General features: G+C 43.0%; 1 protein-coding gene across 2 annotated transcripts in view; it reads right to left on the bottom strand.

The window, feature by feature from the left end:
- Window positions 1–15870, bottom strand: part of LOC306974597 (steroid hormone receptor ERR2-like) — a 29731-nt gene extending 13861 nt beyond the window's left edge. The window contains exons 1-3 of one of the 2 annotated variants that reach the window (XM_079571909.1): window positions 15426–15870; window positions 8558–8985; window positions 5557–5673 (exon numbers count right to left, since the gene is read on the bottom strand). In XM_079571909.1, coding sequence (XP_079428035.1) covers window positions 5557–5673; window positions 8558–8985; window positions 15426–15475 — 595 coding nt within the window. In that variant the 5' untranslated portion in view covers window positions 15476–15870. The remainder of the gene's footprint in view (window positions 1–5556; window positions 5674–8557; window positions 8986–15425) is intronic. The other variant, XM_079571910.1, reaches the window with a different exon arrangement.
- Window positions 15871–16107: the final 237 nt, after the last annotated feature.

Genomic DNA, 16107 nt, shown 5'->3' with positions numbered 1-16107 from the left:
TTGTTGAAACAAAAATATATAACGTTTTCTATGTAACTAAGGAATACAACATGTTACTTACACAAAATACGGGAATATATTAGTCAAAGTTCATCAAGTGCATTTAAACGTAACTCCCCCCCCCCTCCCAAATAAAACGCAACAACAAATCAAGTTGGAGGTTTGTGTATGAGATCTGCAGTTGCGTGTAGTTAAGACTGTGGGGAAAGCGAAGGAAAAGGAACTCTCTGACCTCACTTTTGCTCGGTGGCGTTACTACTATTTTCAGTTTATATTTTGCCAAAAGTAACTCAAAAGTAACGCAAAAGTAGGACAGGGCGACATGGCCTAAAATCTATATCAAAAAAGAAATATCCCGATAACAATATATTTGACGTTATAATTGACAATGGATAAATTACTTAAAAACACCAGCCTTATGCCTATTATATTTTATTCCTTTTTTTTTTAACACCATACTAATTACCTCACAAATATGACCTACTCAAGCAGTTTCATTTCATTTAACTTTTTAAAGCCCCTAGAGGTAAGAAGCACCACTGCAGGTGTCGTAGCATGTTACAGTTTTTTACTCATCAATTGTCCGTGAGAGTAAATACTACGCTGACAGAAAAGACAAAGGGACAGAGGGATATTGTAGATGCAATTACACAATGGAGATCTTTTTTTTTCACTCAAACTTGGGTGTAAACACTGCTTAAGTTAGCTTTGCCCGTTAGCCTGTTAGCTTCTTCTTCGTGATTCTATTAGTGTGTATTGGTGTCTCCTACCCGGAGGCAGCAAAGTTGCAATTGTGGTTTTCTGGCCAGAGACAATCATCAACACTTGTATTACCCCCAGAGGGACTATGAAAAGGATTCATTAAGGTAAAGAAATTACTTAGTACTGCTTTAAGCACCTGTCCCCGTGTTCTACAGTCAGTGTTTACGCTGCTGTGATTGAGCTGAGCGTAACATAAATTATATTGTGTCCACAACAATATAAAATAATTACGATAACAAAATTTATATCGCGATAATGATATGCGATATGATATGGCCCACCCCTACTCAAAAGTAACTCAAAGTAGTGTAACTCGGCTACATTTTTGAAACACTGATGTAGAATATATACATTTATTTAGCAACTTGCCCAACACTGTAAATGACATGCTGCATTTATTTCTGTCTAAAATATAAAAGATGGAGCATTTCCTAACAATGTTCAGTAGAGTGAAAAAAAAAGCACCCAATTTTCAAAGATTTTTTAAGAATTGCATCATTTGCCAGTAATGCTACGGGGTAATAACTTAGAGCAATTGTGGTATGATCATTTGATTAAATAAACTTGACAAATGTTGGTGCAAGAAAGCTTCAACTGTAATAACGCACTTGGTTCTAATAAGATTAAGTAGTGACGAAAATAATGCAAGCACTGCCAATGGACAGAAATATTCAATACTATTGGGAGAAAGTGAAACAGCAGAGTTATAGAAATGTAAAACTCCTAATCACTTCCTAAATTCTTGCGTCATTTCAAAGTGTGTGGAGTGATGCTCGGGGCTATTAGCGCTGCGATTAGCCGCGGGCTCCGGCTCCTGGCATTAGTGGCCCGCTTCATATCTTCCGCTGTAATTACGAGGGAGTTTTTCCGTCGGACCCGTGACCTTTCATCGCTCTCAGCTGGACTTTTAAAGGGTCACCAAGCAAGGCCTCGTTCCTCCACAGCAGCCTTCTGTCAGCGCGCTCCCTAACCACCGCTGAGGGCACAGTTGTCCGAGTAAAAGCTGTCGGACACAATATGCTCCTCCCTCGTTTTTTGATTGATCACAGAAGATAGCAAATCGACAAGAAATGTAGTGTTTTCTTTACGTGTTCAAAGCGTGAGGGAAAACGGCGCAGGTGGGGCGATGAGCAGCAGGTGCATTGGCCGCGGTCGAGCGATGGCAGGTGGTACTTCATAATTTTATAATTCAATGTGGCATGCGGCAAGCTTAACCGGCCTTGGAGGGAATATTACTTTTACTTAAGACTCGCCTCATCGCTTCTCACGGCAACTACAGCCCACAAACCACACGCGCTGATAGATGTTTCTATTCTGAATACGCTCTAGTCTAGGTCAAGTCGAAAAGAACACCCCAGAACAATAGGGGGCAGAGTGACGATGTAATGTCAATGCCACTGACTCATTAGAAACAAAGAAGCCCTGTTCCCATTGCGTTGCCGTGCAGTTGGTGAATTTTGTCATGATTTTAGTTATTATTCACACATTTACGGATTTGTACGTTGAATACTTGTCTGCAGCAAATACTTAAGTACGTTCATCTCTTACCCCTCACCTTAACCAAGTACCACAATCTACTACGCTTCTGGACTGGAAAGCAACGGTGTAATGCCTCCTTTCAAAGATAAGGCCTACAAAACTGATTGAAACTTTTTGGTTGCGTTCTCGCCGCATTTTTGTCACATTTTTGAAGTGTTTTTGTCATGTTTGCGTCTCTTTGTTGTCTCTTTTTCGCCATGTTTTCGTCTCTTTTTTGTTGTATTTTCGTAATTCTTTTGTCGTGTTTTTGTCGCTCTTTCACTATTATGTGAAAGTATTATTGTATTATCGCTTTAATGTCAAATTTGTGTGTCTTTTTCATCCTTGTTTTGACGCTTTTTTGGACGAACCTTTTAGATTTGAGTAATGCCAAACTGGACAAAATGTGCTTGGTTCAGGTGGGGTTAGGGGTTAACTTAAAGGTGCACTATGCAACTTTTTAAGTGAAAAAACAACAATATATTGGTACATATTTGACCTTTCAGTGACTCAGTGGCGTTTTGGGTGCAGCGTGGCACCTTTGCTTTCCCTCACAGTGGCCTTTGTGACGCTCCAGGATTGTTTTTAAGGGTTCGTACCAAAAAACAATGGATTCTGGAGCATCATAGTGTTTGCTTTCCCACTGTGAGGGAAAGCAAAGGTGCCACGCTGCACCCATAACGCCACTGAGTCACTAAAAGGTCAAATATGCCCAGATACCAAGAGGTTTTTTCACATAAAAAGTTACATGGTGCATCTTTAAGTAATAACTTGAAATATTTAAGCAATATTTTACTTTTACTCAATTTAAGCAATGGTAAAAAGTACTGTACTTTGACCACCACTGCATTTTCCCACCAATGTGAAGAACCAATTGGCCAGATAAAAACTTTGAGGGTAAAGTATTACAAATTATGCAACAGAGCATTAGTCAAACTCACCACATCTATCCAAATGAGCTAAAATGATGCCAGTTTTTGTCACCACTAGCAGATAATAGCCCAAGTGTGATATAACAGAGCTTTTTAAATGTCTTGAAGTTGAAACATGATAGCTCAGAGAGGATTAGACCACACCCAGCGACTTGTCTTTATTTCCAGTCCCAGGCATCTCATCCCTCACCCCGGCGACTAATCATTGCATCTTATCATTTCCATTATGTCATACAGTAAGTAACCAACGTCTTATTTTCGGACTGAGCGGCTTTGTACATGACACCTGCATTCATTTTTCACCAACGATGATTCCTTTTCCATGACCGGCTTCGGGACACTTGTTCTGCTGTGATCTCATTACACGAAGTGGGGCAAGCCTCTATCCCCCACTGCGTCCCCGATCAAAGAGTCAGTTAGGCCACGGCGCGGGACTATGCCGCGATTAAATGTCCCTCTTCCTTTTAATTGAATGCCATCACTTTCGGAGAAGGGCCTACTGTGCGGCGAGCAGCAGGTGGTGGGAGCTGCCATGTTGAAATCCGCCTCTGTCTCGCGATGATGTGTCTGCGGCTAAAGCAGGACTCGCCACGCACACAGTGTCACGCTGTTTTCCCTTAATAGTTGTAACTTATTTTTTTAGCTGGCAACAAGTCAAAACCTTAGAGTGGAGAATGTGGGGCAGGATGAAGACATCAAGACTGGGAGCTTGTAAAGAAAGAGTCGACCCTTTACTGTTACAAATATATTAGCATGCAGTGAATGGCGAGCATTCTATTAGCAATCATGTTCCTATATTGTGTTACGACCACAAACAGCATTTAATTGCCGTTAGCTGCTATTACAAGATGTGTTCGGTTTAGAGCTGGCAGAAGATGACAAACCAGTGTGACCACAGTTTATATAAAGTATATTACGAGTGTTTGTGTTTCTATGGAGGCCTATAAACAGGTTCTCAAGACGAAAGTATCTTCTTTCAGATACAGCACATATGTGCATGAACCTTGTGTGACATCCTATGTTTAAACACTTAGATGTGCACATATCCATTCAGTATGGTATGAAAGTTCATTTATTTTAAAAAGTGCAAGAACCGAAATTATTAAAAAAAACATTTAACTTTAAGTCTGATAAATTATAAAAGGTTTATCATTATGTCAGATTTCAAGACTATTCTATATTCAAGTACTATTCAAGTCTCTTCCACATAGCTGTGTTTTAATGTTTATATACATATTGCACAAACTATTTTGCAGAAAAAGTTTTTATTTTTACCCGTAGGCTTGTTGTGAGATGATAGTTTTTAAGTGAGAGAAGGCGTGAAGAGTCTCAACTACAAGGCCATTATGCCACACAGAAATAACATATTTTACTGGTGAAACTGTCAAAAAATATGTAAATAAAAAACGAAAGTGATAATGAATGAGTGAAATAACGCAGAAGTTCCACTTTGATGACTAATTACCATAGATACCTAAATAACAATGAAATTGCAAATGTTTTGGAAAGTGAATTTAGTTTTTATTAATAAAAATTGTGTTTTCATTTGGAAGCTAAAGGGAGAGAGAAAAAAAACCATCATTCCTGAATACTGCAGCACATTTAAGATAAGGTTCACATCCATGAAGCTAAAAAAAATACAGCCTTTGAAAAATAGGAAAAAAAATCTATGGGCTAGATTTTCAAGAGTACTCCCCGAGGTCTCGGAGGAGGAGGAGGAGAAACAACACATGCAGGAAGTGAGGCGGCGTGTTCGGAAAGCATTTAGCGGATCAATATGGCCGACTGGAGCGGGGGGGGCAGAGAGACAGATAGAGTGAGCGTGCGAGTGCGGGAGACACCCAGCACCCAGGGGACACCGCGGTCCTGGGGAAAACAGCCTGTGCTTTTTCAGAGTACGGTTACAGCTCTGAGACGGTCAGAGGAGGAACATCCAAACTCAGCAAGTTTCTGCCCTGTCGCCGAGGCAAAGGCTCCCCGCGCTGACCAGAGCGGGAGAGGTAAGAGAAGACCGCGGTGATGTCACTATGTGTCCCCCCCTCAGGCCACAAGGAGCTCCCGGCACTGACCACTCAACCACATTCACTGCTAACGGTACATTTCAGAGCATGTTTGCAGACATTAAACCAAAAAATTCATCAAAAATCATATGCTGTAGCTTATGTCTGCTGTTGGAATGACATTGTGTGTTCTTCTATGGAGCCCTCATAGTGATCTTTACGTCTGTATCCCTCTCTGCTGTTTTCCTAAAGTGTTTCACTGTCATTGCTAAGTGCCCCCAGATCACGAAGGCTGTAAATTTGCTCTAAATAAACAAACAAGCTTCTGAATTAATTGCACTCACCTTCTTTGAGCATCCCGACTTTGAGACATTTCATGAAGCGACAGGCCTGGCACGATTTGCGTCTCCTTTTGGTGATCTCGCATTCATTGGTGGCCGGACAGCTGTACTCGATATTCCCTGTAGGGGACGGAATAAAAAAAAGAAAGAAAAAAAACATTGTCATTTGTTCAACAGTGTAAAATAAAGAGAAGAAGACATTTTTGCTTTAATGGGAAGAGGCGGTAAATGAAATGCCACACACAGACACCTGTCCCAAGGTGACCCCATGTGACTCTGAAGGAGAAAGGGGGGGGGGGGTTTAGTGGCGTTTTGATGGGACATGTAAAAAGCGCCGTCCCACCCCCCACTTTGATTCACAGACAAATTAGCTTCATTAATGCAGCGCGTCCTCTCTTGGCGCTCACCGCGACCCCTCTCCGGCTCATCCTTCTTCACCTAAAGGATGATGGGAAAGCTGCCCTCCCTCAACAACAGAGCGGCTATAAGATGGACATATAGCCCCCACTCTGCATAATGCTGCGCCGCGAAGAGCGCGCCGCTGTTAGACTAGACCGTCTGAGGCCGCCATATCATGTGGCAAAGCTCGATGTATTATTCAAGTCAGTCTCGACGCTCGTGGGCTCGATTTGGAAATATTTGGCCCTATGGAATTTAATCACTCGGATCCAAAAACAGACAGAAACGCAGACACATTGAATCCGCTGCCACTAAAAACCCAGCCCCGAAGTTCCGGTTAACATTTTCGTTTCGGATCATTACGCGCTCACTTCAAAAGTTAATATGACCCTGAGAATCCAATGACAAATCCCTTCTCCCAAGCTTCCAAATCCCTTGATCGAATGTTTAAACAATGTGCCGCTCCAGAGAAGTATTAATGGGACCTAAAAACAGAAAACCAGGTGTTGTGTGTTGCGGACCTGCCAGCGCTCCCCTGCCTCCGCACACATACAACCTCGTGCTGGTCAAGGAGAAGGTGCCAACATTTGTCAGGATCCCTGGCATCAGTGGTGCCAGTGGGGTCACATGCACAGCGAGGGGTGGCGGCACCACGCCAGCAGGTTGGCAGAGGCGGCTGCAGCTTTCAGAGCAAGAGAGAGCGCTTTGAACGTTAGAGAGCTCGCGCTGGGTACACACTGCAGCAATGCATTCAAAGAGCTTTGCCTGATGTTGGAAATTTAAACAAATGCAGTTTTGACTGGGGGAATGACAAATACTGCGCGGATGTCTGTGTAGGTTTCATTCGGGTGCTCTGGTTTGCTCTGTCACGAAAAACATGTAAAATAGGCTTCCCTCTGGGGCCGTAACTCCCCTGAAGCTGTAATTCTGAAAGATCACTGGGACTTTCATGGAATTAAGGAAGAATAATTATACATATAAATGAATGATGAAGGAAATGGTTCCTCTTTTTGTAAAATCTGAATCTTGTGCATGAGAACAATGTGATAATAATTAAAAGTTTTCACTGATTACTTTTCTACTTGTTCGATCATGTATAACTCTTCAGATGAATGTTCACTTTCTCTGTAAACAATGTTGAATTAATAAGATAAATGTCTATTAGTGTAGACGCTGTTGTAAAATCTACAATGCACAAGACTTGATGACAACTGACAAGCACACGCTGCCTGCTTTAGGAGATGTCTGTGTTAATACAAAGTTTTGATCAGCAGTGAAACACTCGTCACTGAGGCTCATAAGGAATGTATGATACAAACTGTCGCTCCTCATCAGTGCTGCTCACTTTTGAAGAAAACAATCATAACTGGAATTTTTCCTCACAAGTCGTGCAACTTTAATTTACAGCTGATTCATATTTTAACAAATAAGTGAAAAATGAACTTTCTTTTTCACTAATACATTTCATAACATGTATGTAGAAGAGAAAACTATGGGAATATCAGCTTGTAACATTATAAGACCCCACGGAGAGAAGATATATGTTTTTATTGTTTATTTGTAATCTGCAACCATTCAAATAACGTCAATTCTTTTGTGATCAGTTGTGCAGCCGTGCTCCTTGTCCTGATATAAATAACATTACAATAACAAACCCCCGGTCACCAGTTCAGTGTGTGCGTTTGTGGTGAAGCCACCAGGTTCACAACAGTCTTAAATTGCTCCCTGTAAAAGCTGACTGTCGCTGTAGCCTCTTAGTTAATCAGGTCTTGTGTCCACCTTTATTCCTCAAAGGACATTTCAACCACTCTAATATCCGTCCTTAACCTCTCTTATTTTCCCTCTAAATTTTGATATATTATTATGCCATGCTATTATCCACGCGCACCCCTCTACTCAAGCTGGACCTCTCCTTGTCCTCCTCCTTTAGCGGGGCCGGGACCCCCTCTCTGATTACCATTCCATTAGAGCGCCTTCTCCTTTCAGTGAATGACCACGTCCTGTCCCTCGTCCCGCTGCCTTTTATTTAGAGGAGTCCTCTGCGTCTCCCCTCCGCTGTTATTGCCCTGGCCACACGTGCCTGAGCTTCTAATTGGGCCCTGTCCTGCCTCTGGGGGGGGCGTGTTGTCAGGGCCCTGGGGCAAAGCACAGATCCACACCTCCCACTTTTCTTGACTTTCTCCCAATGAAATGCTGGCTCTTAATTACAGTCACCCAACACTGATTGTTATTGACTGAAACTCCCGTGGCTCGGGACGACTGACAGACAGAGTAGGTTCATTATGGGCCTGTCCTCTGTGAAAGAGCGAAGGCAGGAGTGTGTGTGGGACAATGCAAAGTCACATGTTACTGTTTCTGTACTTGAGTGGACTAAATGACACGCAGCATACAAATACCTGCACTATGACAACCTTTACGTGGGATTTCCCTCAAAGGAGCGTGTTCATGTAGCTGGATCATTTTCTAAACCTCGCTTTAAACACATTTCATTACAATGTCATTAGCGTCTGACTATACAAATAATGTTCATGTCTGTGAGTCTTATTTAAGTTCATTATTGGAAGTAACACATTGTTTTGCAGATGGGCAATACTTTGGTAAATACCTTGGGATATACCTTGTATCGTTCTTTTGAAGAAAGCTTTGCAGGCCTCACAGGAGGCTACGCCGTAGTGGTAGCCCGAGGCGATGTCCCCACACACCAGACACAGCCTCTTGGGGATGGCATTGAGCATGTACTCGCACTTAATGGGCGAATCGTCCACCATGCCGCCCGCACATTCCTCGTATCGCCTCAAACAGGCCCCTCCAGCTCCCAGCATGCCCGGGTTGAACATGGGCGGAGAGTCCAGGGCGTGGGAGCGACCGTTGCTGCCGTTAATGTAGCCGCCGCTAGCGTCCGAGTTTCCGCTGGGACTGTGGTGGCTGCCAGTGTCCACCAGAGACGAGGACGGACTGGAAGGCTCGGTTTTAACATAAGAACCACAGCTGGAGGTGAGGTGCCGGTCTTCAGCGGGCATTCTGGCTAGCAACCTGCAAACACACAAACAGACAGAGTTAGTCACAGGCTGCACTTAAGTCAATAACATGTCCCCTTATGCTAAACACTAGACGGCCATTACATTTCTTACAAATGCATTGGTTTTCTAATAATGCATCTTACATTAGATTGAACGCAGAGAGAACAGTAAAACACAATAATCGTGTGAAGCTGCTCGGTCGGTTCTGCTGCTGGCTCACTGAAAGAGAGACTGTGATGAAGTGCGCTCGTCGAGCACATAACTGGTTTATCTGAGTTTGATAGATTATGTTACACACTCACAACCATTAATGCGCAGGAATGCCAAGTGATATACTGCGGCGGCTTATTTCTTCCAGGCAAAATGGTAACTAACGAGCTTGTCAACAGATGCCCCATACATCTTGCAAACAATGACCGCAATTGGTCTGGTGCCAGAAGGAAATGAATGAATGAAACTCCAGAAGGCGGTTAATGGACAGAGAGGTGTTACCCTCAGCAGCATATGGAAGATCATGGGTAATACATGACCCAATCGATAGTGCCGGGTCCTCTGCCATTGGCCGGTGCCGGGTTACACTGGATTTAAGAGAGAGGTTGGTGGAGGAAGAGGTGCTGACCCAGGATTAAGTTCTCTAATCCCACATTTCATTATAAACTTCACAAATAGGTAATGGACGATGCGGTTTATGGATCAAAAAGCAGCTGTTCCAAAAGTGAGTATTAGCAGATGTTTTAAAAACGGACTAAAAATCGGCGGTGCTTTGGATACGACGAGGACTGATTAGATTCCAAATGTCTCCGAATCAAAACTTTCCACGTCCAAGAGCGTTTAACATTCGGAAGATTATTGAAACACTGACGAATCGCGGACATGTTTGAGGAGATAAAAACTAGCGGGCTAGCAGGTTTTACACATGGCAAGACCCCATTGGAGAAAATATATTAAAATCTTACTAGAGGCTTTCAACACCAAATAATTTCTCTCATAAATGTTGTGTCTCAATGGCTGAAAACAGGTCGTGCGAGTGTAGCTATTTCTGTCACTTCACTGCCTGGAAATCCGCATTTTGCTTGAAAAAAAATGAAGTCATAGGTCCTGACACGGCGAGACCCTCTGAACTGCTAACGGGACGAGCAGGAGATAGCCCTTACCCCCTGGGCCCAGATCACATCTATTGATCCCCTGCTTCCTTCCTGTTCCAGATGAGGCATGAAAAAATAAACCAGACGCCCCTTATGCATTTTTAATCAGCCAGCACTGTTAACATAGTTGGAGATGGCGCGATACAGCATTACGTTCATTTGGGGAGCGCTGTGGTTCATGACGGATGCGGCGGGATTGTGTTAAACCTTGTTAAGGCCTATACCTATAGTCTATTGTAACATAAATTTCCTTTCATCTGAGGGAATTGCGGAGAGCGGCGCGCTAACAGTTAATACATCATCGCAGCCGGATAGAGGGGATTCCCAAAGGACCGGTACATTGTGGCATATGTAAAAAGTAGTTCATTCCGCACTTAGCACACACTAACGCTGGGGAGATGTTTTGTGTGTGTGTGTGTGTGTGTGTGTGTGAGATCTAATGGAAATTTGTAATGGGTGCTTTCGGATCTGTCCAAATGAAATAATAGCACAAACCGCCAATTTGCACGGACAGAAATAGCTCTGTTGTTTTATAATGTTTAATATAAGGAGATGTTTTGATTTGTTGCTCTATCCACTCTCTTCGCCAAACACACACACGCACTGTACCACTCTCTAATGGGCCGGTGTTTGCTCGGCTGTGCAGAAAAAAAATGCAGCAAGCCGACAAGCAGGACTCATCAGGCGGACGTGAAGGTCACCTGGCTTCTCTGTTCGGGACGGTCCTCCTGCGAGCGGAGCACCAGATTTCTGCCCAGGGACTTTAGAGGCCACTGTCTGGACTCGCACACCATAAGCATCTAGTTTCAATACCAACGTGCGACGGCGGAGAGTGTGTCCTGCCAACGACTTAAAAATCCCAAATGTTCCACTCGCACACGTGTATTCTGGCACCTGTCCTGTAGTTGGCACCGGCGCAGATCCCGCTGTGTTCCCAACATAAATCCCGAATCCGGCTCCTCTCTAAACCATGAAATGTGTCTCCCTGTCTACACATTTTCATCGCTCTAATAAATTAGCAGGGGAAGCCAGACCTCACGCATATTCGTTTTTGTGAGCAATCGCCATGACCTCGTGCTACCCTTGGCTTGGGACAGGAAGGGTTAACATCCCTCTTTATACTTCGCTCCGTATTTTCCCACTGAGGGGAAATATTATTGTTAAGCATGAGGTTAAGCTCGTAGCAATGAGCGCGGCGTAAATCATGTTGCCGCGCTCACCGTGGAACATGGAAGCAGCGGCAGAAGGACAGAGCCACGGAGCCATGCATGAAATTAGTTCATTAATCTTTCTATGATAGGCTGTCCTTGTTTGGGGCAAACTCTATCAGCTTTAAACTGAGTGGCCCTTACCGCCTGACACATAGATTATACTGTTAGTGTGCAGCCGGGGTTGTCTGGGAAATGAATGCCCACGCCAGCCGCAAAATGGGGCTACCGCGTGTCGCCCCAGTGTTAAGTAGCAACGGCGACGTGTGCAAATGAAGGTCATCAAAAAGTGCATTGGAAACATTTAAAAGCATGATTTATGCTCCGAGGTGGCGTGGCATATATGTCTGGAGAATACACTGTGGTAAACACGGATTCACACAAAGCATTGGTTTTACTTTGCACTGAATATATTGAGATGCAAAAGTTTTGAATTTTGGATGGGGATGTGTTATGTATTGGCCGTGTAAGTAAAGTAAGTTGTAATAATGAGAGTTTACAGTTAGTCAGGCTACACCACATACAATGAAATGATCTTTAATACAGTACTGGGTGACGTAATGTCCTTATTATCGCAAGAGGCCACACACTGTATGTAAATCCCAAAATTATTAGGTTTTTCATGGGACCAAGATTGACATATTTCTTTCCAACACAACCGAAATCAAATGGTCTCTATTTATACAGCACTTTTCCACCTACACTAGGCACTCAAGGCGCTTTTGTTTTACAATTAGATGGGGAAAAAAAGAAGAATTGCTTAAAATGTTATGGAATATTGTGTTGAAATGGTTTGGTAAACTATCTCAATATCATTTTAATATTTAACGACGGTTATCGAATATTTTTTCCTCTTTTTGTGCAGCCCTAGTGGTCAGTATCTACCAAATCAGCACCATCAGATTTGCACTGAAAGCAGCGCTGTAATCCAGGGGAAAGCACACTGCATCCTCCCCTGGACTCCTCTTGTTGCAAAGCACCAGCGCAGACTCGCTGAGTGAGTTGGAGTGCACTCGTCCCCCTGGCACAGTCCCACTCTCTACCGCACAACTTTCAGCATATGGCCTCTTCAATGTCACGGCTCCAAACTGCATAGATTTCCCACATGGATGATGTCTGCGTACCTGGAGTATCACCCCCCATCTACATACACGTCCTGCACCTCCAGGAAATTGCTCTCCGCCGCAAAGTCAAACACACCCCTAACTGCCTTTTAAAGAGAGCCACAGGAGCGAGGTTATGGGGGAGAGAGAATAAATGAGGACAGACTTAAGCCGTCATTGGGAATCACAGGGGGACTCATGAGGGACAGTTTCGATATTGATTTCATAAATAAACAGAGATGGCCATCGATCCTAATGTTATTTTGCATTTCAATTACTGGCCAGAAACATAACCTTCAAACGTCTGCTTCTCCACAGTAATAACGTCCACTGATAATCACAAGCCACTCTTGTCCTGTGCAAATTGGCTTTTCTCTCTCTGCTCTCCCAAATGTGTAAATGACACAACTTTGCATTTGCCTAATGGTATTAGGGCATGGGCTGAATTTCAAGTGCGACTCAAGATGATACAGTAAGCACTCCGGTCAATTGACACAATGCAAATGAAGGTGGTGAAGAGGAATTAAGTTCACAATGTGAGACCTCGCGCTGCTATGATGAGGCCCATTAAATTAAGCATGCCTCTGACCCGCGCTCTGCTTAGACACTCTGCATCTCTTCATTTTATTTGATCAATAAAACAAACTCATTGGGACTCGTCCTCGGACCGTTCTGTGAAAGCTCCATTGTGACTGAGGGCATCAGATATAGCTCTATCAGAACAGACTACCACATACTTCCTTACAGACAATATCAATCATCATCAATAACAGTGACTTAACAAACCCACACATTAGACAAACCTTTAGTTTATCCATTTAGACTGTTTTCTGTAGGTGAAGCTTAAGCTCCAGAGCTTTTTCAGAAACTATTAGCTCTCCAAGACTTACCAACAAGTGGCCTTCACTGTGACAAATTACTCCTGGTTTTACACAAAATTTATTTTAAAAGTTATTTTTTTTGGCCAAATTTGAAACTAGTACAAAAATACGTCTATGAGTCTTAATATGATAAGGTTGTGCATTAAAAAAATAATCTAAATGTCTCATTATTGAGTCATAATTACTTCTATTTTTTAATGGACTTTGTATGAATTGTAATAAAATGTGTATAATAAATGTGCTTACTTTGCAACATAGTGTGTGTTGTATGTAAAACACATCTGTTAAAGCATATTTAAATGCTGACACAAAGTGTTTGAGTGATTCTATTAATATAAAAGACATTTTGTGTATGAAACAACAATGGTTGATGAGTTGAGTGTGACAGACACAGTCAGGTGTTGCACTAAATTTAGATCTCAGGTTGTTCTCATCTGTACGAAGTGTGCAGTGTGTAGTGTGAGCATTCCTAAAGGCCAGCTTTAGGAGCAGCACAGTGAGGGGAAAAGGCGCGCATGATTTATAGAGAAACTAGAACACGAGTGTGAGGACTATTGTTAGAGTGTGCTTGAAGAATTTCTTTTATAAAATGTACAGAATTAGTTTTCTCCATTGTAGATATTTTGTTTTTGGGTAATAATGTAAATTTTTTTGTTTAATGTTCTTTTAAAAGCACGTTTATTTAAATGTATAAATCTATGTTAGACCCCTGATTTGACTGAATGTACATCAGGTTCTCGTTGGATTGGCCGGTTTCTCTGGGAGGTGCAGAGTGGTTATTGAGACAAGTGTCTCTGAGGGTTCAGAGCTGCGGTCCACTGAAGCCACTACAGGTGTCAGCAGATCTGCCGCGCGGACAAAACAAACTATGAATCTAGTACGTCTTCGATCATATTGTCCTGCAATCATCAAGTATTTGTAAATGCGTTTTGCTATGTTCAAAAATAAAAGTTTTGTGCCGTAGGTTATGTGGAGTGCTATATTTATTAATGTCAAAATCAGACACATAAAAATCAGAATCAGACACATAAGTGTGTTTTCTGCTTTTTAAATTCAGGTTTGTTGAAGTGCAAATGTAAAAACAAAGGCTTGAATATGTTCCGTGACAGCCTGTGCTGCAGCCGTCAAACACAGACTACACTGTAATAAGCCACAGTTTATCCACCAGCCTCTGCTGCCTTTACACACAGTAAAGACACTCACCGATACTGTACCTATAATAACCTGAACATATTGTTGATGAAACTTTACGGTTAAGGTTTTGTAACACTGGCAGTCTCGCAAAAAATACAAAATGAACAAAAACAATGCACTTAAAAGAAATTAATTAAAAAATTAACGTAATTCACATCTTTACTACAAAAACTTTAACAATACAAGCTTGTTTTGAAAGTGTTAGGTCTAAAATAGAATCGTGATAAAATACACTCAGATACACAGATCGTCATGCGGATTTAAGGCTATTTAATTTACCGCTTTTACCTGCGGAAGAAATTAAGAGAAATTAGCTGCACTTTTTTCACCCGTCTCCCAAGCCACGATATCACTTTTCAAATCTAAGCATTGGCCCTGCTGCAGTAAAAAGTGCTAAGCAGTTTGAAGCTCTCCAATCCCATCTAGGGCCTTAATTTAAGAGGATGTCAGTAAACCAGTCAGTCGGATTGGGTTAAAGGAGACGAAAGAAAGCCTCTTATTAGTCATGCAACCGTCGCAATGAGACACTATAAGGTAAGTCTGCTTTTTATAGAGAGTAAACATATTGGCCTCATGTCACTCCGCTCAGGACGATAAACATCACGGTTTGGAGACTTGTAAATAAACAAATTAAATAACTTTTTTTTTTAAACTCGTAAAATCTCGCTGCCTGATCGCAACAGGGAGTTTCATGTCCATTAATCCCCCTCTGTCTTTTGTAGCGTGGGCGAAAACCTGCATCTTAATGCAAAGACCGGCAGCTGTTAGGGCAGCGCTGTAGTGCGACCTGGGCAACCCTGCACCGTCCCAGGACAGAGGAGCTGCACTCTCACTATAAGCTCCGCCGCTGTCCCGTTTGAGGATCACGGAAACACCACTTTACTCGGAAAAAACTGACACGAGCAAAAAAAAATGCACTTACTGGTTGTGGTAGCAAAGGGGGTCAGGGATGCACAGTTCTGAAACATCCATCAGTCCACTTTTAGCATTCCCGGGGAGGCGAACGGAGCTGGAAAACAGGATGGTTTAGGAGTTCAGTTCCTTTGAATCCACATATCTTGAAAGCAAAATGCTGCTTAAAAGAGTTCTCGTGTGTTGCCTCGCTCCCCCCTCTCTCTTCTCTCTTCCTCAAAATAAAGTGCGCGTCTGCCCGGGCAACTCCACTCTGCACAGGTGCTCAGATTATGCTAAAAAAAAAAACAAGGACAAAGAAAAACACTGGATTGGTTTCGAGAGCGAGAGCGGGAGGATAAATAAGCACTAAACAGAGGATGTAGCTGGTCGGATTGTGATGAAATATTTGAAAGAGATTGGGATCGCTGGATGAGAGCAGCGGAGGTGGAGCTGCGCGCACACGGGCTGTCAGTGACGGGACTGGGGCTCCATTGAAACCACGGAGGCGCTTTAAGAAGAAGGGGGGGCGTGGCTCGGAAGCATATGGAGCGGAGGCGACTGGTCGGGGCGGCGGAGGGTGTCCCGGAGCCGGCCAATGCCCTACAAGGATTACTGTGATGGGGAGGGGCTTTCATTCAGAACACAGGGGAGCACAAGACAGCCCACTAGATGGACACAAAGCTAATTAGACGGTGTATAAAGTGGATAAG

This window comes from Gobius niger, assembly GCF_951799975.1.
Source record: "Gobius niger genome assembly, chromosome: 15".
Classification (NCBI taxonomy): domain Eukaryota; kingdom Metazoa; phylum Chordata; class Actinopteri; order Gobiiformes; family Gobiidae; genus Gobius; species Gobius niger.
The sequence above is the reverse complement of the archived record's forward strand: the minus strand, read 5'-3'. Positions and strand labels throughout refer to the sequence as shown.